Below are 26,903 nucleotides of genomic sequence, written 5' to 3'. Positions count from 1 at the left end.
TTAGCCAGGAGTAACCCCTGAGCATCAAACGGATGTGCCCCCCCCAAAAAAAAAAAAACCTGGGGCTGGAGTGATAGCACAATGGGTAGGGCATTTGTCTTGCATGTGACCAACCTGGGTTCAAGTCTTGGGTTTAATATCTGGCATCCTATATGGTCCCCTGAGTCTGTCAGGAGTGATTTCTGAGTGCAGAGTCAGGAGTTAACCCCTTAGTGCTGCCAGGTGTGGCCCAAAAACCAAAACCAAAACCAAAAAATGTGCGCACTTAAAGCCCGTGTTCTTCCTCAAACCTCTATCTCACTTTTTATTTTGATGTATCTACTCTGAAGAAGCCTGTATCCTCTCTTTCTCTCCCCTAAATCAGTTTTATTTAATAAAAACTATCATGTTTCACTTAAGAAAAACGTGGCTATTTGCAGTGAGTGTCATGTATCATTTCCTAATTTTTCCTAGCTGAGGAATGATAAAAAATGCATCAAACTCAACAATTAAGTTTTAACTCTGTCATGTTTGACAGTCATATGGAGGCTAATGCCAGGTGTGTATAACGAGATGTCCTAATTAACTCTTTAAAAGCAAACTGAAAGACCAGAACTTAGGATAGAAACCTGAAGACTGTGGCACCACCCTGATGTAGAAAAGTAAAAATGATAGTTGGTCCCCAGTTAATTTAGCATAGACAGAAGAGTCATAAACCAGGCTGCTTTGGTTCCAATCCTACCAATAGTCCCAAAGGGAAGAAATTTCTCACTTACCACAAGTAGTGAACTGAATTCCCTCCTAGAGTTTCTGAGTACAGTTTCTACCTGTTTATCTCTCTCCGCTATAAAAAGAAGTTAATTTCTTAACAATGATGATTTTGTCAGGTATAACTAACTGGTAGCACAAAAATGAACTATTTAGTATTATGAGAACTATAGGAATGTGATCAACCAAATGCGGAAAGTGAAAGCTCCATAAGATAGAATAACACAGTTTTAAATGCACCAGTTAATAAGACTCCCTGGAGACATCAGGTGCCCTGTTCAAGAGGATCAGAGTAACGTTCTTGAAATATAAAATGCAGCAATGTTTTTATCACTACTCTTACTTCCACATTAACACTGAGAAGCCTAAACAGAACAAAATATGCCCAAAAGTATAGGTGAGTAAATGTGTTTATATTTTTCTTTTGAAAATGTTGAAAATGCTTGTCCTGGATCTACTGGAACAAGGGTGTAATAAAGTAGGTGTGGATGCAAGAAAGACGATATGAAAAGATTCTTCATGAAACACTGGGGTATCTCTGCTCATATTACAAAGGGAAAGAAATTGTTAATGAATAGGTACCATGCATATAACTTTCTCCCCTTTCGAAACCAGTTCTTGTCCAGAGTGATCAGTTCCAACTATCATTGTCAGAGTGGACACTTCTCCACTCTCTTTGTGACAAGCAAACCACAATGCTAAAAGGAAAAAAGAAAGGAAAAGATGTGTGTGTGTGTGTGTGTGTGTGTGTGTGTGTGTGTGTGTGTGTGTGTGTAGATAGATATATAAATAGATATGGAGGGAGAAAGAGAGATAAAGAGAGAGAGAAAAGTAAAATGGGACGGAGAGAAATGGGGGATATTTTTGGCAGGAAATGTTCACTGGTAAAGGGTTGTGTAAATTGTACGACAACACGCAACCATGAAAAAATTTGTAACTAAAGTAATTTAAAAAAGAAAAAAAGGGAAAGAAATTGACCTTTTGAGCCTCTTGAGAAATGTGCTTTTCTTTTGTTCATCTGAGGAATCTAAACTATATCCCGAATAACCCGCTGGGATGCTTTTGAGGTCAAGTACAAAGGGGATGTGACTGTTCACATAGTGATGCAGAACTCATACCTTTGGAGAATCAAATTCGTGCAACACATAAATATGAAGCTTACTTTTGTTGTCTAGCTGAGCTCGGTATTTACTAAATCCTTTCAGTCGTACTCTCTGGCCCAGAAGATCAAGGAATTCTTCAAAAGCTGGTCCTGCAGTCTCATTGTTATACATCTCCTCCTCTGTGCTCTGGCCTGCTTTGCAATAAAGGATCCCAATTTTGTGCTGAAAGCTCAGCTGCAACCGAGAAGAAATGTAATGACTTGAGAAAGAGTAACAGATATATGCACTTCCAGTAAAATGAAAACTAAAGAAGCTTAAAATTATGTTCTCAGGAAAGCAAATCAGAAAAATTCTATAAACTAATAAGCAAAAGAATATGCAATTATGTTTACAAAAAAGAATATGCAATTATCACTGCCCAAATGTTTCTTATAATGACCAAGACCAGAAAGCCTGAGTTATAACTGGAAATATGTCAGAAACTCTATGAAAAAGAATGTGCAATATTGTGGAATTTGCCAATGGGAAAAAAAAACAATGCATGGAGATTAAAACACCTACTTAAATATGGAACTAATGGAAATAATCTTATACCACTTATATAAAAAATTATTTTCTTTAAAATCAGATAAAAGGCCATGATTTCTAAAAGTGATGTTTCTGCTGCTTAATGCTTTTTATTTCAAAATTCAGAAAAATTTTAGGGCTATAATAAGTTTTCAATAAAAATCTATTAAGAAAAACATCCCATCAAAATATAGATATAATAGGATAATGTTATATTTCCATATAAACACCTTTATTTGTATAATCATCATTTCTCCATTTTGAACTATCTTGAAAATAAAACATTTAAAAATATACAATACTAAACAAATATCTACTAAATATGTACATAAAAAATTTTAAGCAATAAAAGAGTCCTGCTGTAATCCTATATCACAGACAATCCATATCATATCAAAAGCCATGGCTGCATTCTTTTAAGACCTGAGAAAAAGGGGATCCATTTGTACAGTTCATACATTTCCTAATGAGGGATGCTCTCTATATACTTCATGAAATCAGAGCTCTTAATCTTACTACCAGATATCTGAGCTTCAAAAACAGACAGATTACCAGCCATCACCAATTCTCTAATGGCATCAATTCATAACCATGTTCATTTTTATCATTCAGCTATAAAATAGATCCTTTAATCAAAATTCAGAGCAGTAAAATAAGGCAAAATGATACTCTCTTCTTTTGAGCAGCAAAGTGATAAAAGCAATCTCTTCTACACTACCTAATAACATTTTACAATCAAAAAATGTAGGGAGACACCTGCCCCAGTAATCTAAGCTGACTGTAGGAAACACTCCAGCACATACTGAGCTACAGAGTGAAGAGCTGTACCGGCAGTCACCTACCAGTATATTCTGAATATATTTGATCTGGACTAATATATAAGGAAATAACACCTGTTCACAATTTAACAAGAGATACTTATAGTCAGATAGACCCCTAAGGATGGTGGACAGTGTCTAGATCTTGGGCAATCAATAGAGTCATTAATCTCCTTAGGAACAGAGGAGGTAATGAGTGTGGGGGAAACAGAACTCTATAAGTAAGCTACTTAATAACATAGTAGTATGGATGTTATTCAACAAGATTTTTAGTAGGATCAAGAAAAATTCATTCACTGATTGAGGAATCAGTGCTTTTGATCCAACACAATGATCTGAATAAATGGTCCAAGTAAATTTACTACAAATGAGCTATATCCTTAAACAATGAAAACAAATAACATTTTGTGTTAACTGCTTCTTAGTGACTCAAACAATTTTGATTATAAAGTACATTAGAAAAATGAGTTCAGTTGATTAGGAATGGTCATCACAGATGTCAAGGACACACACTATTTGAAGCCTCTAAATAGCCCTCAACTAAACTCTTTAACTGGGTTCCATGTTTGTTTAACTTCTGCTGTTCGAACAGTACTTCTCTCTTCATTTTTTGATCCTTCTATAGTAAGATATTATCACTGTTTAGTAGTTGCAGTATACCATGAGTTCCGAATGTCTGTGCAACCCACCACCTGCTGCTTCTTCTGCAGCCAGCAGAGAAAACAGTGCTATTATCTGTATGTTTGACACTCACTGTATCCTGAGGCTTCCACCCATCCCTGCCTGTTTCTCTATACCTGCAACTCACCTCCAGCACCTCCAGCATGTGCTGACACCATCTCATCAGCTCATTCAGTGCCTGGCACTCTAACTCTAGTATACCCCTGGTTACGTCTGAGGCTTATTCTTCTCTGCACAGGCAACTTCAGAGAAAAGCCCCTTTCTCTTTTTATGTCAATCTTTGTGAATCAGACCCAGACCACAGCTCAGAGTTTGAGATAGAGTGGAATCATGTGGATGCATCTCTTGCAATTCCTGAGTTTTATGGAATTAATCTTTGTACTGGGGAAGTGACTTCTGGGACTTCTTTATTGACTGATATTATATACTTCATATCACTTTTCTCCCCAGTCAGGTACAATGCAACCTGGATCTAGATGTTAGTGGTAAGCAAGATTAGCATTTTCATCCAAGAAACTTGAGGCCTGTGGGAATTTTGGGATATAACAGAAAGAAATTTCAAAGCCCTCAGATATATGCTAGCCAACACCAGAGCCTGAGCTCTAATAATCTTGTTGCTATATACAAGTGCAAGTATCATCCCTCCTCCCAACACACACATTAAACTATACAAAGCTACACTCATAGGCACTGCTTCTTTGATCAGTTTGTCAGGTGAAGTGGGCATAAAAAAAAGAGAAATGACTATCTACAGTGACTTAAACAATCTTGTCTTGCTTATTAGAGTGGTTGTGGGTGTAATTCCATTAAAGTAATAATGAAAAATCAACACTCAGTGAACAGACATGGTTCACATAAAGTTTCTTACAAAGTTTATCAAAACAACCAAAAATATAACAGAAATTACCACTCCTTCAGTGGTTCTCAGAAATTTGGCAGAAACACAATCTAGTCTTATAAAGCCCTCCAGGAACCCATTATCTCTTCATTATTACACTAATTTCCAAGAATGGGTCTGATATACTCTGCAGCAGCCCAGTAGTCCTGGCATCTGTAGAGGTAGTCTGCATTTAGGTGTCTGGACTATAGCAAACTAAAATTACCCCTTTGTCCTAATCCCATCCCACTTTAGTGTGGAGAGCTGGTCATGCAGACAGACTACACAAACTGGCAGCCATCAGCATACTTCTCCTTTGTTTCTTGGGGCAGGGTAATAACTGCTCTATTCCTAAGGCTAGAAGTCTTGACATTAATGACATGGAAATTTAAACTATCTTTAGAGAGATAGTTCAGCAGATAAGGTGTTTACCTAACACACAGCAGACATGACTAGCATCCTAGGCATCTCAAATGCCCTGCTGAAATAGCTTGGAGTGAACCCTGAGTGCAGAGGCAGAATTAAGCTTTGAGCATCTCCAGGTGTGGCCCCAGAACAAAAAGTAAATAAACATAACAAGTTTACAAAACACAAATCTTCAGAATTGCCTCAACAATAAACATACAGGTCTAGGGTGATAATTAAGGGAATAGGAATGCATTGCAGGAGGGCTTATATTTAATCTCCAGCACTACATGGCCCTCTGAATTCCATATAGTACAACCCTGGATGCCCCTGACCACCCCTGACTCTGACATTGGTGGGCCTAGAAGTGTGAGTGTGAGAAAAAAAAAAAGGCATCATGGGATGACACAGTCAAGTCTGCAAAGTTCATAGAGTATCTCTGAGAGTGACCTTGAAACCCATGAACACTCTTTGGCCTCCCAGACTCCCACACCTTCTAAGTACTTAACATGCTTAATTAACATAATTATTAGGCAGCATCGGTACCTATCTTAACATACTACATCTCCAAAACCTAGCTACTTTTGTGAGGAGACAGTCAAATATTATTCTTATCTCTTATTAGGTCCTTAAAAACTTTGGGATCCTGGCTTAGGGAAAAAGGACATGGACTAGGCTACAGTAATTAAAGGGACAAAATCCCTCACCACCAAATACCTGCTAAAGAGTAAGCAGATTTATATGGTCTATTTCACTCTTTTTTAACAGAATCTCTTTCCCTCTTCCCCATCCTAGTCATCCTGTGATGACTAGCATCACATTCTGGGTTTTGATGTTCTTATATTTTAGTTGTCATGTCTGTACATACAATTGGGCTGTGATTTACTGAAGACTACACATTTTGGTAATGACAGTTTTCAATGTGGATCAGCCTTACATTTGTGATTGTAACTGGCATTCTACCAATTAACCACATTCCAGATATCAGTGAGAGATTGTTAAAGTAAAAGAAACATACAGAGACAACAACTAACATGCTACATTCATCAGCTCACAATTCTTAAGTGTCACTTATACAGTCACTATTCTTAAGTGTCATGGTAATATGCTAGATCTCATGGAGACATCCACTTAGATGTTGAATCGCCTACAGTATGTATATACCCTTCGTATGCCCAAGATAACATTGTTTCCTCAGTTGCTTCACAAATATGTACGTATTTCATACTCTTGACCAATAATGGTGATGCTATTCTGTGTACCATGGAATTTAAAAAGTCAATGGCTCAAACTTATTGTTTTAGTTTAGTTGACTGTTTTCAATATGGCAATTTTCATTTCTGAGACAAAGATGTCAAAATTATTCACTCTTATTGTTACAGTGCCTCTTTCCTTTCATTAATAATTCAGTGTTATCTTGTCTGACAGACCCATTACAATTTTATTACTTAAAGAATTCTAGTCATCTAAGTAGCAAATATTCCACCAAGGTATTACAATGAGTAATTCTAGTCAACCAAGAACATCTCATATGCTCTCATTCTCTCTGCAAAACAGATCATAGAAAGTACATAGACCACCTTCACTGCAAGCATGAGGACACAAGTTCAATACCTGGTCCTACCACCAGCACCAAATATGACCTAGGAAGTTCTGCTACTTGAATTGGAAGCTCTGCTGTTTCTGATTTCTCAGTACCACCAACTTCCCAAGTTCTTCTGCATTGAAGCCAGATGTATGAACACTACAAAGACAGGGATACAAACCCCAGTATGCACTAGAACTAAAAAGTGGCATGAATAGTATAGCCAGGAATCACAACTCCTGATTAGAACACATGTGGGCTCTATAATAAGAATGAACGCCACATCTAATTGAGTGTGAATCTTGGTGACTATCGAGGCAGAGTATGTGAGCAGGCATGTGTGTGAGCCCCAACCAAGCATGCAATACTTGTTCACTGCCAATGATGAAGGATGGGAGAGAATAGAGTGTAGAGAATTAAATAAAATTCATCTCTGATTAAATTATATCTTACTAGAAAATCTTTATTTCCCACTTTCTCCTTAATCAAATATAAACTACTTCCTAAATATCGGAGGTCTTGTATGCCCTACCCTCCACATACATTGTTTATTAAGTTATTTCAACTCCCAACATTTCTGTTGTACCCTTATTTTGTTAAGAAACTAGCTGAAGTTCTTAAGGCAGCTCATATATCCTCCTTTTTTGAAATTATTAATTACAATGTCTTCACCTCTAGGAAATTTGCTATAGATGTGATGCCTTCTTTACATCAAAATAGATTATTTATCTAAGACCTTTTCAACAAATTCTGCTTTACAGAATCCTGCCATTGTACTCATCATTTTAGGGACAAGTCCTAGTGAGCTTCAATCTGACGACAGGGTGCCCATTCCTGTTAGCATGGTGACTTGCACATGTAAGAATAAATGTTAGTTTAGGGAAAGAACTATCTTGACTTTTTTCACACCTGGGGATAAAATATTACCAACTTCTAATAATCATGAATCAGATGTGCTCTCAGTATCTAGAGTATACCAAAATCTGTGTAAAAACAATATAAATAACAAAACAGAAGGAGATGTATTACATTATAAAGACATCATATTTCTTAATTGGTGTAATAGAATATTTGAGTAAAACTAGAAAAAATGTTTGAATGTATTAAAAACAAATTCTCTTAAAAGAGATATGCATAAGAAATCTCCAAAACCAACTAGAAATAGCCATAAACTCTGAAACAAACAGATGATCACACATTTTACATACCCCTTGTTCATCAAGCTTAAGCAGTTGTTCTGAGACCTTGGGTGAGCTCAAAGCCTGTCTCAGGCACTGAATGTTCAACTCTGGAATGACATATTCCAGAACTTCTTTGAGGGGTAGTCCTCGTGTAGTACCATGCCTAGCAGTAGAAGGGATAGCATCTTCTAGAATTGCTCCTCTGAGTGTTGTAAGCTGTCATGCAAAATAGAAAACTTCAGTTAATATTTATCTCATGCAATATTTTGTTCATGCATATTTTTATGATTTTTTTGAAAAAGCAAGAAAAACCTCTTTTTCTTGTCTAAATTCACTCAATTTAAAACTGGAAATCAACAGTCAGTGTTTAAACAATAAAAATATTGAGTGACCACAAGCTAGACAGGGCTGAGATACCAACTTCAGCAAGGTGAAGGAATGAAGAAAGCATTGCTTCAGGAAAAAGGGACAGGCTAAGAATTCTATACAAAGATAAAGGTATACACTAAAGCTCCTGAGGATGGGTCCAAGTGTTATATTCTTTCCACCTTTCTTCTTTGCTTTTGTCCTTGTCCATATTTATCAACATACACTTTAAAATTTTTTTTTTATTTTGGCTTTTCAGCCACACCCAGTGACGCTCAGGGGTTACTCCTGACTATGAGCTCAGAAATTGCTCCTGGCTTGGGGAACCATATGGGTATAGAACCAAGGTCCGTCCTAGGCTAGTGTGGGCAAGACAGATGCCTTATCACTTGCACCACTGCTCCAGCCCCCACATCCACTTCTTTTCTTCCACCACTCCTCTTCTTAAAGTTAACTTTATGTACTAAGTCAAGAAGTTGAACAAAGAAATCCAGTAATGGCCAAGAATTGGTGTGAACTATGTATTGTACCACTTCCTATCTTATATGGCAGTACCAAAATTACTGGCACCTAGTATCTATGACAATTTTTTACATTTTTCATTTGGAATAAGACACTACATGCTCTTTGAAGGATTTTAAATATTGCAAACATCAACATTTTGAGAAAATGCAATGTCTTATTTGAAGCAAACTAAATAAAACTAATGCCAAAGTTTTCAGCCCAGGACAGGAAGGACACAAGCCTGTTACCTCACTTGTCCTGAAAGCTACTCGGTAGTTGAATTGAGAACCTTCTTTTTCCTTGACATCTTCTACTTTCTCTCTTCGGATGCTGACTGCCACAGGGCCAAGGTTCTCGTCTATTCCAAAATAGTTCTGGTGCTCTGTAACAGAAGAATGTCATGGAATCAAAATAAAGGAACAAGATACAGGACAGTCATCTTAGAGCTTGTATGAAGCACCACTTGGAAGTGGATATGATTGTTCTAAGAGTTCCAAGAGTTTGAGCAAACTTTTTGCTTCTATGTCAGATAAACTAAGGGCTGGAGGTATGGTTCCATTTAAAGGCAAGTTTAAACCCAATACAAAAAAAAAAAAGTGGAACTGGAGAAATAGTACAATGGGTAGGATATTTGTCTTACACATGGCCCACTAAGTCAATCCCCATTACTCTATAAAGTAGCCTTGCCAAGATAGTGATAATTGAGTGCAGAGCAGGGAATAAATTCTTAACATTATTAGGTGTGCCCTTCAAACCAACCCCCCCCCAAAAAAAACCCACCAAGTAACATGTGTTTTAATTGCATTTTTGAATACTTCCTCCTCTCATTCTTGATAAGCATTAAAAGCCATGGGTTTTATGAAACTAGCACATTAAAAAGAGAGGGTAGTCATTCTTAGAAACTGGCAGGAGAAGAACTCAGTTCTTTATGAAAGCTTTTTTAGCAAGAATTTTCCTCAATTGGGAATATCACCTTCTAGAGCTAAATGCAGGTAAAGTCTTATCTGACTAATCTTGGTTTCTGTTGTGGTGACAAATATCACCTTTACATCAATATAGCACCAACATTGCCTAGCAAAATCAATCTAAAGCAAAACTTAGCAACATGTTGAACATATATAAAAGGTCACTCAGTTTCTGAGGTGAACCATTTCATAACACATTAACTTAGTTTATCATAAAAGTTCATCATTTTTTTCATATCAAAACACTAGTTGTATAGGAATCATGTTCTTTAAGCCACATCCCTTTCAAAAGTCACTTTACTGGTTTTTACCATTCTTTCCTGACTCTTGGTTTTCAGTTAAAAGGGCACTTAATATATCAACCACTTGATATATAAGCCTGGAAAGAAAAAAATTTGAAAAAAATCATAGGTAGTCCAAAGGCTTAGTTTATACTAGCACTGTCTGCAACAATAGTTTTTATATTTTGAGGGCCTCACAAGCATCATTCTGGAAACCAGGCATCCCTTCTAGTAAAACTTGACCAACCTGGCAAGAGTTCAAAGTACTGGCCCAATCTTGCTAAGTAGTTTGAGCTCTGCAGTTCTGGGAACCCTTAGGGCCATATCCAATGGTACTGGGAGTGCCTCTGTGGTACATGTGTACCTATCACATTCATTTTTAAAGAGATAAGAGATCTTATTCAAATGGTTGAAAAGAGAGTGCATTTCAGGAAGGAAAATGGTGTCTAGATCACTGGGAGCAAGCATTATTCAAAGCTATTAATGACCAAGGGCCTTACTTCCTTCTGCAAGGAAATGAGAATAACATTGGTAGTATTTCCCTTTTTGGTCTTTTTGGGCTAGAAGCAATTATTTTCAGGACAAAAGGAAAAGTACTGACTTAATATTGTCCAGGACATAATAATAGAAAGCCTTTGTTTCTCATGTATAACTCATTTCATCTGACTTCAGTCAGGTTAACAGTTACAGATATATACACAAAGAGTGAGACAAAATATACATTTATAAAAATGAAGAAAATGTAAGAAACCTGATCTAAAAACTGTACTTCAAGGCTTCTAATTATTTAAAAATAATGAGATCCAGAGCAATAGTAGAGCTGGTAGAGCTTGTCTGCTAATAATGGATTGATGCCAGTTGATTCAGATTTGATCACCACATATGGTCCCCAGTACCTCCAGGAGTTATCCCAAAGCCAAAAGCCAAAAGTATGTACATGAGTATTGGATTCCCACCCCCACACCGCCTCCCCCCCACAAGCTGTTCCCAAACCACCTGGCAGATTAAACCCCATAATGCAATTATTCCTGGGGACACCATAGAGCAACTGCTCCTGGTATTATCCTTAATGTGAAAGTATCAGAGACACCACTCCAGAGATGGGGAAAGAAAAAATGAAGAGGAGCACTATCTCCCCATGATTAGTGGTTGCTCTAAGAAATGACTTCAACCCAGGGCCCGTTAGGTGGCGCTAGAGGTAAGGTGTCTGCCTTGCAAGCGCTAGCCAAGGAAGGACCGCGGTTCGATCCCCCGGCATCCCATATGGTCCCCCCAAGCCAGGGGCAATTTCTGAGCACTTAGCCAGGAGTAACCCCTGAGCATCAAATAGATGTGGCCGAAAAAAAAAAAAAAAAAAAAAAAAACAGAAATGACTTCATCCCTCTAGGTCACTTTAGGCCAGTTTTATTTATTGCCCTTTGTGTTGCTCCCAAGACATTCCTAAACCCCTTTATTTATGTTTATCTTTCCTTAGCACCTCAATCCCTCCTGACTATCCTTCTGCTCTGTCCCTTGCCCTGTGACCCTGAGCATGTCCCAGTTCTTTCTGCCCTGTATAAGCATTTCCAGGTCATTAGCTGGGGGGAATGCACTCAGTTTGGAATGTATTGGGAGGATGGAAGTTAAGCTTCACCAACTGGCTGGGTCTTTGATACTCTAAGTGCTGAGGACCGCCAGATATGGTCCAAAACTAAAATAATGACAAATCAAAAACAAAAACAATAAAACCTTAAATTAAAAATAATCAATAAGAGGGGCTGGAGCAGTGGCACAAGTGGTAGGGCATCTGCTTTGTATGCCCTAGCCTAGGACAGACCACAGTTCAATTCCCGGTGCCTCATCTGGTCCTCCAAGACAGGAGCAATTTCTGAGTGCATAGCCAGGAGTAACCCCTGAGCATCACTGAGTGTGGCCCAAAACAAAACAAAACAAATAATTAGCCGGAGATATAGCATGGAGGTAGCACGTTTGCCTTGCACGCAAAAGGACGGTGGTTCAAATCCCAGCATCTGATATGGTTCACTGACCCTGCCAGGAGCAATTTCTGAGTGTAGAGCCAGAAGTATCCCCTGAGTGCTGCCGGGTGTGACCCAAAAACAAAAACAAAACAAGACAAAACAAAAAAGCCCCACACAAATAATTAATAAGAGTGGAAAACTGGGAAGTACACATGAACAGAAGGCAGAGTGATTTGATTGGCCCAAATTAAGGCACTCTGGAGCCATTGCAGCCAACCCAGTAAGAAGCCACGATCAAAGACACAGCTTTCCAAGAGGGAAGATCTGCAGTGCTCACTGATCATAGGAGGAGTTACTTGATCTCCTAAACTAAAGGACTTTGGCTTACTCAGAACAGGTTAGAGACGACCAGATTGGGTTGCACTCTTGTGGTCATAAAATAACTACTTCAACACATAAAATTTCTCTGAGACTTTTTCAGCAGTGGGGAAGATTCTAACAGTGGCATAGGACAGACATATAAAGACTACAAAAGGAACCATAGTCAAGCACCAGAAAATATCGCCTTTTGTTGTGACAATTGTAATCCTAAATTCTGAATCAGAGGTATAGCCCTATGTATTCTCTAAAGTGAAATTCAGGGTGGATACTTAGGATGTTCAACAAAATCAATAAAATCAAAGAAAAAATGGCATGGACTGCCAATAAATCACAAAAGAACAGGAGAACACAAATTAGGAAAATGGAAACAGGAAAACTTGGTAGGCAAAATGAAAATCATTGGAAGACCTCACCAACAGAGTAATAGCTGCCAAGGACTGAATCAGTGAGCTCGAAGATGAACCTCCAGACCACAACGAACGATGGAAGAAGAGCTCAGAATTAACAGACGACAATAGAATTTTGGATAAATTCAACAGAAACAGCATAAAAATCATTGGGGTCCCAGAGAACCAGGAAGAAAACCCCTGCAAAGAAATGACAGTCTGAAGGACATCATTGCTGAGAGGTTTCCAGAGCTGAAGAATGCATATGCCCACATCCTAGATACCCAAAAAGTACCAGCTAAAAACATCATGCGAATAATCCCTGTCAATGACAATAAACTAAATGCAGCAATTTAAAGAGACAGAGAGGCAAGATGGATTAGAAAATTGAAGCCAACATTCTGTTGACTACATTTGAATAGTCAGAACAGAGACTCAGCATCAACAGTTAGAATACAATTCTCATCAACTAAAGAACCCCCTCAAGAAGGCCAGGGTGGCCAAACTATTATCAGATGACATAGAATTCAGGCTAAAAAGGCTATAAGAGACAGTGAAGATCATTTAATAATTATCAAGGGACATATATACCATGAAAAACTCACACTGCTAAAATATATGCACCTAATTATGAACAAACAAGTTACTTAAAACAACTGTTAACAGACTTGAAGGAAGACATTTATAGTAATACAATAATAGTAGAGAACTTCAACACAGTTCTGTCACCTGTCATAGAGCAAGTAGACTAAAGCTCAGTAAGGAAATACTTGCTTTGAAGGAAGATAATCCCCCCAAAAGTCAAATACACATTTTTCTCAGAGAATAATGTGTATAGATTGCACATAAAAATTCCAAACCAAAAAAGAAATATCTTCCAGAACAGACCATGTGCTCAGAGACAAAACATACCTCCAAAAAGTTAAAAGAATACAAATAAAAAAACTACCTTCTCAGATAACGAAGCACTGAAAGTAGATGTTCATCACACACAACAACAGAAACAATGCAAACACCTGCAAACTAAATAAGTCCTTACAGAACAGCCCATGGGTCATAGAAGATTCAGAAGACTCCTGGAATCAAATGAGAATGATGATATAAGCTGCCATAATGTGTGCAATACAGCAAAAGTAGGTTAAGAGTAAAATGACTCAGGAGACATAATACTTTCACTCATCTAATACAATAAGACAAAAACAAAACCATAGTATGAAAAGAATTCACAAAGACAAGAGAAATAATGGTTAGAAAGTACAAGTTAAGACAACTGTTTATGACTGAAACTCAACTACAATCGACAATTGGGGTCAGAGAGACAGCAGAGCAGTAGGGTGTTCTGCCTTACAAGCAGCCGATCCAGGATGGATGGTGGTGTGCATCCCGGCATCCCATATGTTCCCCCGTGCCTACCAGGAGCGATTTCTGAGCTCAGAGCCAGAAGTAACCCCTGAGCGTAGCAGCCGGGAAAGACCCAAACAACAACAACAAAAAAGACAGCTGACAATAATAATTGAACCCGATGACTCTTGGCAAAAATTGGGAATTTAAAGAAAGTAAAGTGATATGATGATATCCAGTACAAGTATTCCAAATCACAAGGCCAAAAACGAAAAAAAAAAGAGCAAGAAAGTGAAAGAGAGATAGAAAGAAAGAAAGAAAGAAAGAAAGAAAGAAAGAAAGAAAGAAAGAAAGAAAGAAAGAAAGAAAGAAAGAAAGAAAGAAAGAAAGAAAGAAAGAAAGAAAGAAAGAAAGAAAGAAAGAAAGAAAGAAAGAAAGAAAGAAAGAAAGAAAGAAAGGAAAGAGAAAGACAACTAGGTGTGAATGGGCTGGGAGGTGGGTATTTGGAAAAGCTGGTAGTAGGAAATGTTCACTGGTGAAAAAAAAGGCATTGGAATATTATATGACCAGGAGCCAATAATTAAAACCTTATAACTTCTTTTTGTACTGTTGGGATGTTTCACCTTATTTTTCTCCTTCGTCTCTCAAACCGATGATGAGAGCCTCTAGAATGATTTCGCCCATTTTTGGCGTATTAGACTTTTATCCCAGTTTATTACTTTTCTCTTCTTCAAACAAAACCACATAACTTGAACTATCTAGTCCTGCCTCCCAGTTAGAGGGAGAATTAAGGGAGGCACCAAGACCAAACAGGTGCAAGACTACTAAGTAATAAACTAGGTACAGAGGAGACCACATTTTCTAGCAGCCTCAGGGGTGAGGGAGAAGGATATGGGAGGTAGGACGAAAACGGAGGTGTAGGGAGGACAAATCGGTGATGGGAATCCCCCTGATTTTATGTAAATATGTACCTAAAATATTATTTTCAACAATATGTAAGCTACTATGTTCAAAATAAAAATTATATTAAAAATCATTAATAAAACATAACTCTGTATCTCAAGGTAACTTAATTAAAAAGAAAAATGAGAAAGGATTTGCATAAATAAGTTGACTACACGACTTAGAAAAAATGGAAAATGACCAAGCAAAAGACCACAAAGCAATCAGAAGGAAGAAAATTATATAATTTTCAGAAGAAATTAATGAACTATAATTCCCTCCCAATAGATCAATGATTTCTCCGAAAAGATAAACAAGATTGATAAACCACTTGCAAGACTCACAAAGAAAGAGAGAGAACCCTAATAAACCTAATCAGGAATGAAAGGAAGATTTCACAATAGACACCACAGAAATTCAAAAGATAATCAGAGAATGCTTTGGGAATCTTTATACCACAAAACAAGAAAACCTAGAAGAAATGGAGAAAATCTTGAAATTCTATTATAGCCTTCCCAGGCTGAATAAAGATGGTTTGGAATACCTGATAAAACTTATCACTATTGAGGAAATTGAAATGGTAGTCAAAAGGTTTTCCAAAAACATAAGCCCAGACCAAGATGGATTTACTAGTGAGTTTTTTCAAAAAGATTTGGGAAGGTGGGTGCACACACCTGGTAGTGATCAGAAGTTACTCCGGGTTCTGCACTCAGGAATCACTCCAGGCAGGTTTCGGAGACCATATGGGGTGCAGGAAATTAAATCTGGGTTTGCTGTATTCAAAGTAAATGCCCTCCCTACAGTGTTATCATTCTGGCTCCAAGTTCTTTCAAATCTTTAAAAAGGACTTATTGCCAATTCTTTCCAGATTTCTATAGGAAACTGAAAAAATATAAATACTCCACAAACAGTATATTTCTAACTTTATGCCAAATGCAGACTGACACCACAAAAAAGAGAATTATAAGCCAATATCTTTGCTGAACACAGATGCAAAAGAAACTCGACAAAATACTTGCAGAATCCAACAGTGCATCAAAAATATTATACACCATGACCAAGCAGAATTTCTCCTAGAGATGCAAGAATAGTTTAACATATACAAGCCAACCAACATAATATAAATACAATAAAAGAAAAATCATACAATAATATCAATAGATGAAGAAAAATCATTTAATAAAATTCAGTACCTGTTGATGATAAAAACTCTCAGTGAAAGGGGAAATGAACTTTCCTCAATAGAGTCAAAGATGTTTGCCCACAGCAAATTTTATACTCAATGAGGAAAATCTAAAACTTTTCCCTCTAAGATCAGGCAAAAGACAAGATTGCACACTCTTACCACTTCGATTCAATAGTACTGAAAATACTTGCCACTGAAATAAGGCAAGAAAAAGAAAAAGGCATCTAGATAGGAAAGGGAAAAGTTAAAGTTCTTCCGATTTTTGGATCATATACTATTATATTTAGGAAATCCTAAAGACTAGCAAAACCTAGAAACAATAGATTTTTACAGTACAGTGACAGGCTACAAAATTAACATGCCAAAGTCCATGACTTTCTTATACACAAATAAGAGAAGAATATATTTGTAAAACAATCCCATTCACACTTATGACTCAGAAAATCAATTGTCATGGGATTAACTGAAGAGGTGAAAGACCAATACGAAGAAAACTACAAAATATTACTTCAAGAAATAAGAGTACATGAATAAATTCCCCTACTAATAGATTGGGAGGATTAACATAATTAAAATGGCAATATTCCAGGCCAGTGAGGTGGCGCTAGAGGTAAGGTGTCTGCCTTGCAAGCGCTAGCCAATGGAAGGATCACGGTTCGATCCCCCGGCATCCCATATGGTCCCTCCAACCCAGGGGCAATTTCTGAGCACTTAGCCAGGAGTAATCCCTGAGCATCAAATGGGTGTGGCCCAAAAAACAAAAAAAAATTCCCCAAAGCATTTTAAAGATTCAACATAGTTCCTATAAAGATAGTCATAACATTTTCCAAAGAAATAAATCAAACACTTCTGAAATTCATATTGAACAATAAACCTCCATGAATAGCTAATGCAATCCTTAGGAAAATTAAGATGTGAGGTTGCACTTTCCACAACTTCAAATTATACTATGAATAAGTAGTAATTAAAACAGTACTTTAGGGGCTAAAGCAATGGCACAAGTGGTAGGGCATTTGCCTTGTACGTGCTGGCCTAGGACGAACCACAGTTCGATCCCCCAGCATCCCATATGGTCCACCCAAGGCAGGAGCGATCTCTGAGTGCATAGCCAGGAGTAAACCCCATGCGTCACCAGGGGTAGCCTGAACCCTCTTCACCCCCCCCAACAGTACTTTATTGGAAAGGTAGACTCTCAGATCTGTAGAATAGAACTGTATATACTGAGAGAGATCCTTAGGTATATGATTAGATACTTTTTGATAAAGGAACAAAAAATATGAAGTAGAGCAAGAAAGCCTTTTCATCAAGTTCGCTGGGAAAACTGGTCAGCTATATAAAAATATGAACAATATGAACAAAGACCTCTCTCTAATACTGTACACAAATCAAATCAAAATGCATTAATGACCTGAAACTGTAAGGAACATGGAGGAAAACACAAGAAGACCTCTCTATGATGCCAAATGCATCTTCAAAGATGAAATACCAATGACCAAGTAAGTGGAAGCAAAGATAAATAAATTGGATATTAAATTAGAAAGAGTCTTCATCTCAAAGGAAATGATGATCAGGATACAAAGAGCACCCAAGAAATGGCAGAAATTATTCACCTAAAACTTAAAAGAAAATAAGTAAAGTAATACGAATGTAACAGTAACACTATTGCAAACCAAGGTGCCTAAAAGGAAATAAAGGGTAAAGTGGGGTGAAAGACTGTGAGAGAGAAGTGTCTGCCACAGAGGCAGGCTGCTGGGGGTGGGGGGAGCGCAAGGGGGCAGATCATTGATTTTGAAATATCACTTGACCCAAACTCAACTATCAACAATTTTAAACTCTCATAGTGATTTAATAAAAACAAAAATAATATGGAAAAACAAGACTTCAAGTTGTCTAAAAAACTGGACACATAAAATAAAAAACTGGACACATTAGATGCAGATCCATGACATTATACTAGAGCTTATGAAAAATGCAAACTTAAACCAAATAAAATTATACTGTTTACTTAGTTACAAATATTGTCCTAACAGAAATATTTATTTTTGCTTCAAGAAGTAATTTATCATAAAGCAGATACATTTAGAAAAATATTATGGAATGAAATAAAACACAATTAACTGGTAAAGGCATCTTTTTTTTTAGAAACCACATCAAAATGAGTTGCAAAAATGTTCAAATAAGTTCAGAACTGATTAGACATTTAATGAACTTGTGATATGAACCAAAAGACCTTCAAAACGCACACACCTTTTATTATAAAATTAGGAGTCTAGACTCTAGATAAAATTACTTGAATAAATCATTAATTCTAATATCTAATGTTTCAAATTGGAACAGGGTTGCTACTCTCACTTAGCAGACTAAAGAGGAAGAAGAGGATTAGTGGAAGCTATGGAATAGTACTCAGAGACAGAGATGATACGAGAAAATGTGAGACTTTGACAGAAGAGATGTCATCAAAATTCTCCTATATTGTAACTGTGGGAATGGTGACGACACTATATTAAATGTTAAAACTATTGGAATTGTTTACTTAACATGGATGAGTTTCATTACTTGGATAGGATACCTTCTTTCTTTGTGTGCTGATACAGTTTAAAATTTCTCAAAATATTTGGAATTTGAATATAGGCACTCTAGAACAAATATATATTATTAAAAGTCATAGTTTCACTTTTTAAAAGTTGAGGAGGAAAAGGAAGGTCAATGGGAAAGGAACAAAAAATATCTATATTATTTCTCAAGAAACCCCAGTCTCTCAATTTTCTCAAATGCTAGTTAACAATCTTCACACTTTCTACCTAACAGATACTCTGTCCAAGATCTCACGACATTCATTACCAAATCAAAATATTACCTTTGGGGTACACCTATCTGTTGTGTTTGGTAGAAATGCTCATTCAATTGAGGTAGGAGTCTACCATTTCCTAGAATTCTATTTCCTAGACCTTTTTCAGAGTCAGCCATTTCCCATGTTCTTTCTTCTGAATCCCATGCTGGCTCTGGAATATGTTCCAGGAATGTTCCTTTCTAGGCCTGAAACTATCCTTTCCAACAATTGTATTTATCTTTATACAGTTGGCCTTGAACAAGCTAATGGTTGGATCACTTATTCTACAGAGCCAAAAATCCACAAACATTTTTGACATTCTTAAAACTTAACTTTCAATAGCTTATTGAAAATGAGCAAAGCCAATGGGTATGCTTTATATATTATATGCAATACACATGGTATTCTTATAATCAAGTAAACTGGAGAAAAGAAGATATTATTATGAAAATAATAAAGTAGACAATTATAATGTGCTTCATCTTAGTTTTCATTTAGAGTAGGCTGAGGATAAACTGAAATAATCTGCTTCTAGGAGGATCGTTTGGTTCTTACCCATATTATATTAGTCAACTGGATGTACTATCTGAATGTCTATCCATCTGTTCATTCATTCTCTCCTTTAAATTCAGTTAACACTTTTATCCCAAGCACTCCCCAGACTTTTCTTTCTTTTTTTTTTTTTTTTTTTTTTGGTTTTTGGGCCACACCCGTTTGACGCTCAGGGGTTACTCCTGGCTATGTGCTCAGAAATCGCCCCTGGCTTGGGTGGACCATATGGGACGCCGGGGGATCTAACCGAGGTCCTTCCTTGGCTAGCGCTTGCAAGGCAGACACCTTACCTCCAGCGCCACCTACCCGGCCCCAGACTTTTCTTTCTTAACTCATGTGCATTTGTCTCTTTTTCTGGTTTCACTCACATTTTTTAATATTCTTATTTATTGTTCAATATGCACTATTTCCATAAGAAATATTCTTCTCACCTACAGATGAGGCTAAATCCTTCAAAATTAAAGCCAAGTTTTTAGTGTGTAGTTACAAAAATTTAATACTTTGCTCCTGAATTACCAAACTAAAAAAGGGACCCTTCATATTTTTTAAAAGTAAGGCTCCTACCTACTTCAACTAAGAACATTAAAATAAATCCAGAGTACTCACTTTATATGAGAAATAAAAACAGAAATCTAGGTGCTCAGAATGTAGAGTAGTAATGTGGTTTCTTGGAACAGGCCCCAAACTCAGAATTTATGCACTTATTAGACCCACATTTCATTTTATCCCCTACACTGAGAGTTTTCAACAAACACTCATTAGCATTTCACAAATCATGAATTAGAACTCCAAAGTCAACTACAATAGTTCAAAATCAAGATTCTGGTAGCACTGACCTCTCATCTGCTTGGGAGGTTCTCAGGGGAGAATTATTTTTTCTTTTTTTTTTTCAGTTTCTAAAACTGCATTCCAAAAATTCTTGACGGTAGGGGCCCCTTCTCTATCTTCAAAGTCAGTTCTAGATTATGCTTTATTTGTCACAATGCATTATTCAATGTCAAATCTGTCTAGTCTCTGGACAGTTAGATTGCATTTAGATCTAACAAGGATAATCCAGCATAATCTCACCACCTCAATATTCTTAATTTAATCATATCTCCAAAACTGTTTTTCTGCAGGTGTGACTGGTAACATAGACAAATTCCAAAGTTTAACACCTGGATATTGGAGAGGGGAAAGTAAGTATTTACCCTGCCAAAGAACTGAATTCACTGCAACTCATTCATTCAAATATTGAGAACAGGACATGTTTTCTCTGTGTTTCAGAAAGAAATATGTTTTGTATTGCTAATAAATAGCCAAAAATTAATACATTTTAAGGTCTTGCTGGAAATAAACAAGAGGTAATAAGCAAGTACCATAAATACACAGAATACAGACGAAACATGCTACTTCCAAGATTAAACTAATGTTTGAGGTTCATTTCTTATATTTTAATGTAGAAAAAGCATATATTTAGTTTTAAAAATCTAAACTCTTCTTTGCCTCAAAGAGATTTATAAGTAAGGTAGAGATGTATCCTTTTAGTATGATCAGTTGTGCCCTATATATTTTTAAGTATGTTTATGTGTATAAATTCATGCATATGTGGTATGGGTTTCCAGAATTGTGGCTTTATCATCTCTCTTTTTTTCTCTATAATGATCCTATTTTTTTCTTGATCAAAGTATATTTCAGATTGATCAAGCAGTGATTCCACTTTACAGAACCCCCCCACCCCATATAACAAAGTAAATTCATCCTTTTTTGCCTAAATGTTCAGTGTCCCCAGTCTTTTTCATTTACCTGTCAGAGCTATTTAACCCAAAGGTATTAAGAGTGGACACCACTCTTTGACTGACTCCGTTATCATCCATTAACTATGTGTCTCAGTTACTACTAATGAACTCCTCCAGAGTAAACCTTTAGTTTTCTGCAAGGGTGGGGACAAGCACAAAGAATCTAGTTCTACAAAAGTACTTTAAAATTAGTTTCTGATCTTTAGTCCCAAAGTCCTTCTTTAGGATGCCTAGTTCTGTGACTATGTTTAGCTAGAGTTTTGAAAACTTAACCCATTCTCACCACTAGTCAGAAATTCCTATCTACAAGCTACCTTGCTCTTCCCTCTTCATGGGTGTGTCTTTCACTAGCTTTTTTTGGTTTTCTTTTCATGTGCAGATTTATGCCCAGTTCAAAAAACTCAGGATCTTGTTGGGCAATACTGTGCAGGTAAAATATTGACTTGCAAGCAGAGTACTGGGTTCTGAGTCCAGCACTACATGTAGTCCTCAGAGCACAGCCAGGAATGATCCTCAAGTTCAGAGCCAGTAGTAAGCCCTGAGCATGGACAGATGTGGTCTCAAAACAAATAAACAAAAAATGTAGGGTCATTTTTACTGATATTTAAGAAAGAAGAGAGATAACATATTTTTTTAGTTTGCCATACTAATTAGCAAATCAAAACTCAATTATATTTCAGATCGATAATTTTAGTAAGCTTCTGAATCTGGACTTTGTTTCTTAACATCTGCCTAACCTCAGGTCAGTTATAGAATCTTTCTTAAGCCCAGCATCTCTACACCCGACTATAATATATGTTACTATAATTTACCTAAAGAGGAATTATAAATGCTGGTAGACACATTTGTTACTAACAAAGAGGTAAATTAAAAATTGTAAGACAGGGAGATAGTACAGCAATTCACTTCCAGAATTTTAAGAAAACCTTTAATAAGTAAGTGAAAACTGGAGAAATAAGGCATCTATTTAAGACCTCCAAGAATTCATAATTTGGGGTTTGGTTGTTTTATTATTATTATTATTGTTATTAGCTACAAAAGAGGAAGCAGGAAAAACCTCACCTAATATTAAACACTGAGAAGTGAAAAAAAATCACTAAGAGGTATCAAGATTTTATTTTACATTTTAATTTTTTTTATTTTTGGGCCATGCCTGCCAGCATTGAGGGGTTACTCTTGGCTCTGCACTCAGTAATTACTCCTGGCAGGCTTGGTGCATCTTATGGGATGCCACCGGGGGATGGATGCCAAGGATTGAACCTGGGTCAGCTGTATGTAATGGAAAACAAATACCCTACCTGCTATCACTCCAGCCTCTTCTTTTACTTTTTAATGGATTTAATAATGAAATACAATTTTTAGTCTAAACAAAAGTATACAAGGTAGGCTTTGCTTCTAAGAATGCTGAGATTTTATGATTTGTGATTATAGATCAGTATTTTGGGATTAAAACCTGATCACTTAAAAAATGGTGATAACTCATTCACAATCATCTTATTTTTTTTGTGTTTATTTGTTGCTTTGGGGCCACACATGGGTATTTTAGGCTTATTCCTAACTCTGTTTTGATTTTAAAAACCTGTCTTCCAACCTAGTACATCAATAAATCATGTGGAAAAAGGTTTTCTTAACTAAAACATCTTTCAAACTGCACAAAATGTTAAAATATTAATTATCCCTCCTCCTTTGAAAATAGCAACCATTTGTCTGTTTTCCTTACCTAGTTGAACTTACTTTGAGGGCTAAATGGATTAAGAGTATAAAAGAGGGGGGGAGTGATAGCATAATGGGTAGGACCTTTGCCTCGCACGTGCCCTGCCCCAACCTCCCATCTCACCACCACCACCATGCCCCCCCTACCCCCTGCATTTCATATAGTTGCCTGAACCTGCCAGGAGTAATTTCTGAATGCAGAGCCAGGCAGAAGTAACCCCTAAACACCTATGGGTGTGGCCCAAACCCTCCCCCACAAAAAAGGATGAAAGGGTGTACACTTCTCCACATGCTCCTTCACAAGCAAAGGATGGGGACTCTCCCCTCCCCCTTGCAGCAATACAACTAAATGTTTCTCCCCATGTGCCACATGGTCTTGGCAATAAGCCATGAGTCACAACTCATGAGCAGCTGGCCAATTCCTTCTATAAGGTTGCCTGCTCCCTGGACCTCAATGGGAGTTCTGTCTGTGAGGCAATACAGGTCGAGCGGAAGGGTTAAGAACTGAGTCCATTATGTCCGAGAAGAGAGGAATTTGTCTCTTAGAATAGTATGATTGTCAGGTTGTATTCACTTCACCCATATGAATTTAATAGCTCCCTGTTAATTTTCTTCAGTGACTATATAAACCAAGGGGGGAAAAAAAAACAGTAAAAGAAGCTCCCAGGCATGAAATTCAAAGCAAATGCAGCTTTGCATAACTCAGCACTGAGATTCATTTGATATGTAAAGAGAGATTCCAGCCTACCACTGGCACTTTAGAGAAACTGAAGTGATGTATATGGAATGGGGTGAAAGACTTCCACAGGCACTCTTCACCAGGGCCCATCAGACCAAACTGTTCTCTCTACTCCATCTATTCCTCTCTTCATCTTTTAGCCAATTTTTTTTTTTTTAAGCACTGCCCTTGAAATACTTCATCAGTTGTGTGGATATGTTTCTTCTTAGAGAAGTCTTACACATTTATTTCAGAACCTTTGGGGGATAGGAAGTGGTGTACATGCCATGAAACAGGCACTCTTCCAAGCTCTTTATAGCAATAGTTCTATTTATCTCCTCTTATAAGTGAGGTATAGTGGCATTCAAGGACCTGCTCCAAATTGAGTTAGGAAATAAATCCAGAACCTTAACTTCAAAAACTCATGCCTAAAGTTAGACCACCTTGCTGTCTCATCAAAGAACAACAATTGTGGCAGCAGACACTTGGTGACTATTAGCAAAGAGATAACTCTCTAACTAGTAAACAGTACAACAATGTAGAATGAGATATGAGATTTATTACACAAATTCTAAAATGTTTTCTTTATTTATTCACTTTTTTGTTTTTTTTTTTTGTTTTTGTTTTTGGGTCACACCCAGCAGCGCTCAGGGGTTACTCCTGGCTCTATGCTTAGAAATCGCTCCTGGCAGGCTCAGGGGACCATATGGGATGCCAGGATTCGAACCACCATCCTTCAGCATGCAAGGCAAATGCCTTATCTCCATGCTATCTCTCTAGCCCCTATTCACTTTCTTTGTATTTGTGCTTCAATGTTGCATTATTTGCTTATATGTACAAGTATTATTCTCCAATTAATAATACTAAGACTAAAGTTTACCACTGGAGAAAAGGGTGAGATATATAGTGTACATGAAAGTATAGTTAATAAAAAAAAGAGTTTTAAGATTTTTTTTATAGGAAAGAGACATTTAAAGGAAATGTTGCAGATCCTATAGAGAAATTAATTTTCAAACAGTAAAACGATGCTGCCCAGAGGCATTCAAGAAAGAGGCAGAGTCACTGTCAGGGGAAGGGCTAGGGTTATGGGAAGAGACACAAACCATAGAAGGACCAGATTTATGGCAGGTTACAAATTTATATGCAAAAACCCATGGCTTTTCTATATGTAAATAATGGAAGAGAATAAAGAAATATTAAAATAATAATTTCATTCACAATTGTGCCTCAGAAAATCATATACCTTTGAGTCAACTTAACTGAAAAAAGTGAAAGACCTACACAAAAAAACTAAAACATCTGGTCCATCTGCCCTCTAAAACTTGGGTGCATCATTCAAGAAGTCCTGATTTGAATTAAGACTCTCCAGGCTCCCAGTACCACTTCAGACCCCCTTCCCCAAGTTCTAGCCTCAGCCCACCACCCATCCTGACATCCTGTTCCTTCTGCCCTCTTGCCCCCAAACCATGCAGATGAAGTTATTTCAATTCATACCTAATTTTTCCAGGCAGATAGGCCCTAGCACTTCTTTCTCTCAGAAAATATACAGCCTCAAAACTCAGAAGGTCAAACTAATCAGCTGACTTCTTTTTTAATTATACTCAGATAACCTCTAATATTTAGAAAAATAACCTGTAAGGAAGACATACTTATAGCCACCTTTTGTATAATCAATTCAATTGATCATTTTCTTAAATATTGGGGAACACAAACCTCCATATTTTCAACTCACAAAATTGCAAAGAACAATAAGGAAATTACAGATGACATCTGAAAATTGAGGATATGGAAAGAAACCTAGGTAAATCTCCAAGCCCATCAAAATATCTGAGCCTTGTAGATGAAGACCTAACATGAACACTTACTGTATTTTCCGGCGTATAAGACTACCCCCTAATTTTACAGTTAAAACATAGGTTTAGGACTATGTTTTCTGTATAGGACAGAATGTTCCTGTGCTGCAACTGTATCTTCCACAGTGAGCCAACCGCAACAAGCAAAGGTCCAAAGGTTATACCGTAATAGACGTCCTCTCTGACTCTGGCCAATCTAAGCAGGCTTTTTACAGTGTAGATTCGGGTACAGAACACTGTATAATTTGCATGCATAAAAAAGCCTGCTTGGATTGGCTGAGTTAGAGAGGCGGTCCGAGCAGCCTGGCAATGATTGGTGCAGGATCGAGTTGGAAAATTTGTTTTGAGACAATTTTCATTTAGTGGCATATTGAAACATTTTTCGGGATATACTTGGTGTATAAGATGACCCCCCAATTTTCGGTTGACTTTTTTGTTGTTGTTGTTGTTTCAAAAGTCGTCTTATACGTCGGAAAATATGGTAATCTTTTTTAGCAACAGAAATAAAAGAGGTGCTAGCTTGTGAAATTAAGTAATCAATATATGAAAATATATGAATAATTCGACCAACTGAAAGACGAACTCTTTCAGAATATGAGAGAATCCATAGAAATGGAATTGAAGAAACTAAAGATCATGTTAGGAAACCAAAGCAGAATTACATAGTAGCAGATGGAAAACCATATAGAAGAACTTGAACATAAATATAAGTCAGGATTGATAAAGAAGTCAAAAGAGAAAAGAGAGACAAATGATGGGTAAAAGGTACATAATGAACAAAGACAAGAGAAAAAAATCTCTGAATTATCGGAAAACCAGAAGTGGAAGAAAAGGGAAAAGAGGAAGAATAAGTAGTGAGAGAAAAAATAGCAGAGAACATCCCCACTCTCTGGAAAGAGGCCATTATACAAATCCAAGCAGCAAAAAGAATGCCAAACAAAGTAGACCCTAAAAGAACAATACCAGGTCATATAGTAATCCAAATGGAAAAAAACAAGGAGATGAACCCTTTAAAGCAGTAAGGGAGAAGAAAAACCTTAAGCATAGAGGAAGGAACATAAGAATCAAATTAGATCTACCATTTGAAATGACCCATGCAAGAAAAGAGTGAAATGACATATTCAAATTACTGAATGAAAGAAATTTTTGACCTAGAGTCCACGACTCAGAAAACACCTCATTTAA

The 26,903-nt window shown here is 37.0% G+C and overlaps 1 protein-coding gene across 3 annotated transcripts in view; it reads right to left on the bottom strand.

The window, feature by feature from the left end:
• SIPA1L2 (signal induced proliferation associated 1 like 2) overlaps positions 1-26,903 on the bottom strand; it is a 290,291-nt gene that overhangs the window by 108,084 nt on the left and 155,304 nt on the right. For all 3 annotated transcript variants that reach the window (XM_049788914.1, XM_049788915.1, XM_049788916.1), the window contains exons 4-6: positions 9,083-9,216; positions 7,992-8,180; positions 1,910-2,084 (exon numbers count right to left, since the gene is read on the bottom strand). In XM_049788914.1, coding sequence (XP_049644871.1) covers positions 1,910-2,084; positions 7,992-8,180; positions 9,083-9,216 — 498 coding nt within the window. The remainder of the gene's footprint in view (positions 1-1,909; positions 2,085-7,991; positions 8,181-9,082; positions 9,217-26,903) is intronic.

The sequence above is a fragment of the Suncus etruscus genome, chromosome 15 (assembly GCF_024139225.1).
Source record: "Suncus etruscus isolate mSunEtr1 chromosome 15, mSunEtr1.pri.cur, whole genome shotgun sequence".
Lineage (NCBI taxonomy): Eukaryota > Metazoa > Chordata > Mammalia > Eulipotyphla > Soricidae > Suncus > Suncus etruscus.
Note: the sequence above shows the minus strand (reverse complement) of the source record. Positions and strands in the feature narration are given on the sequence as shown.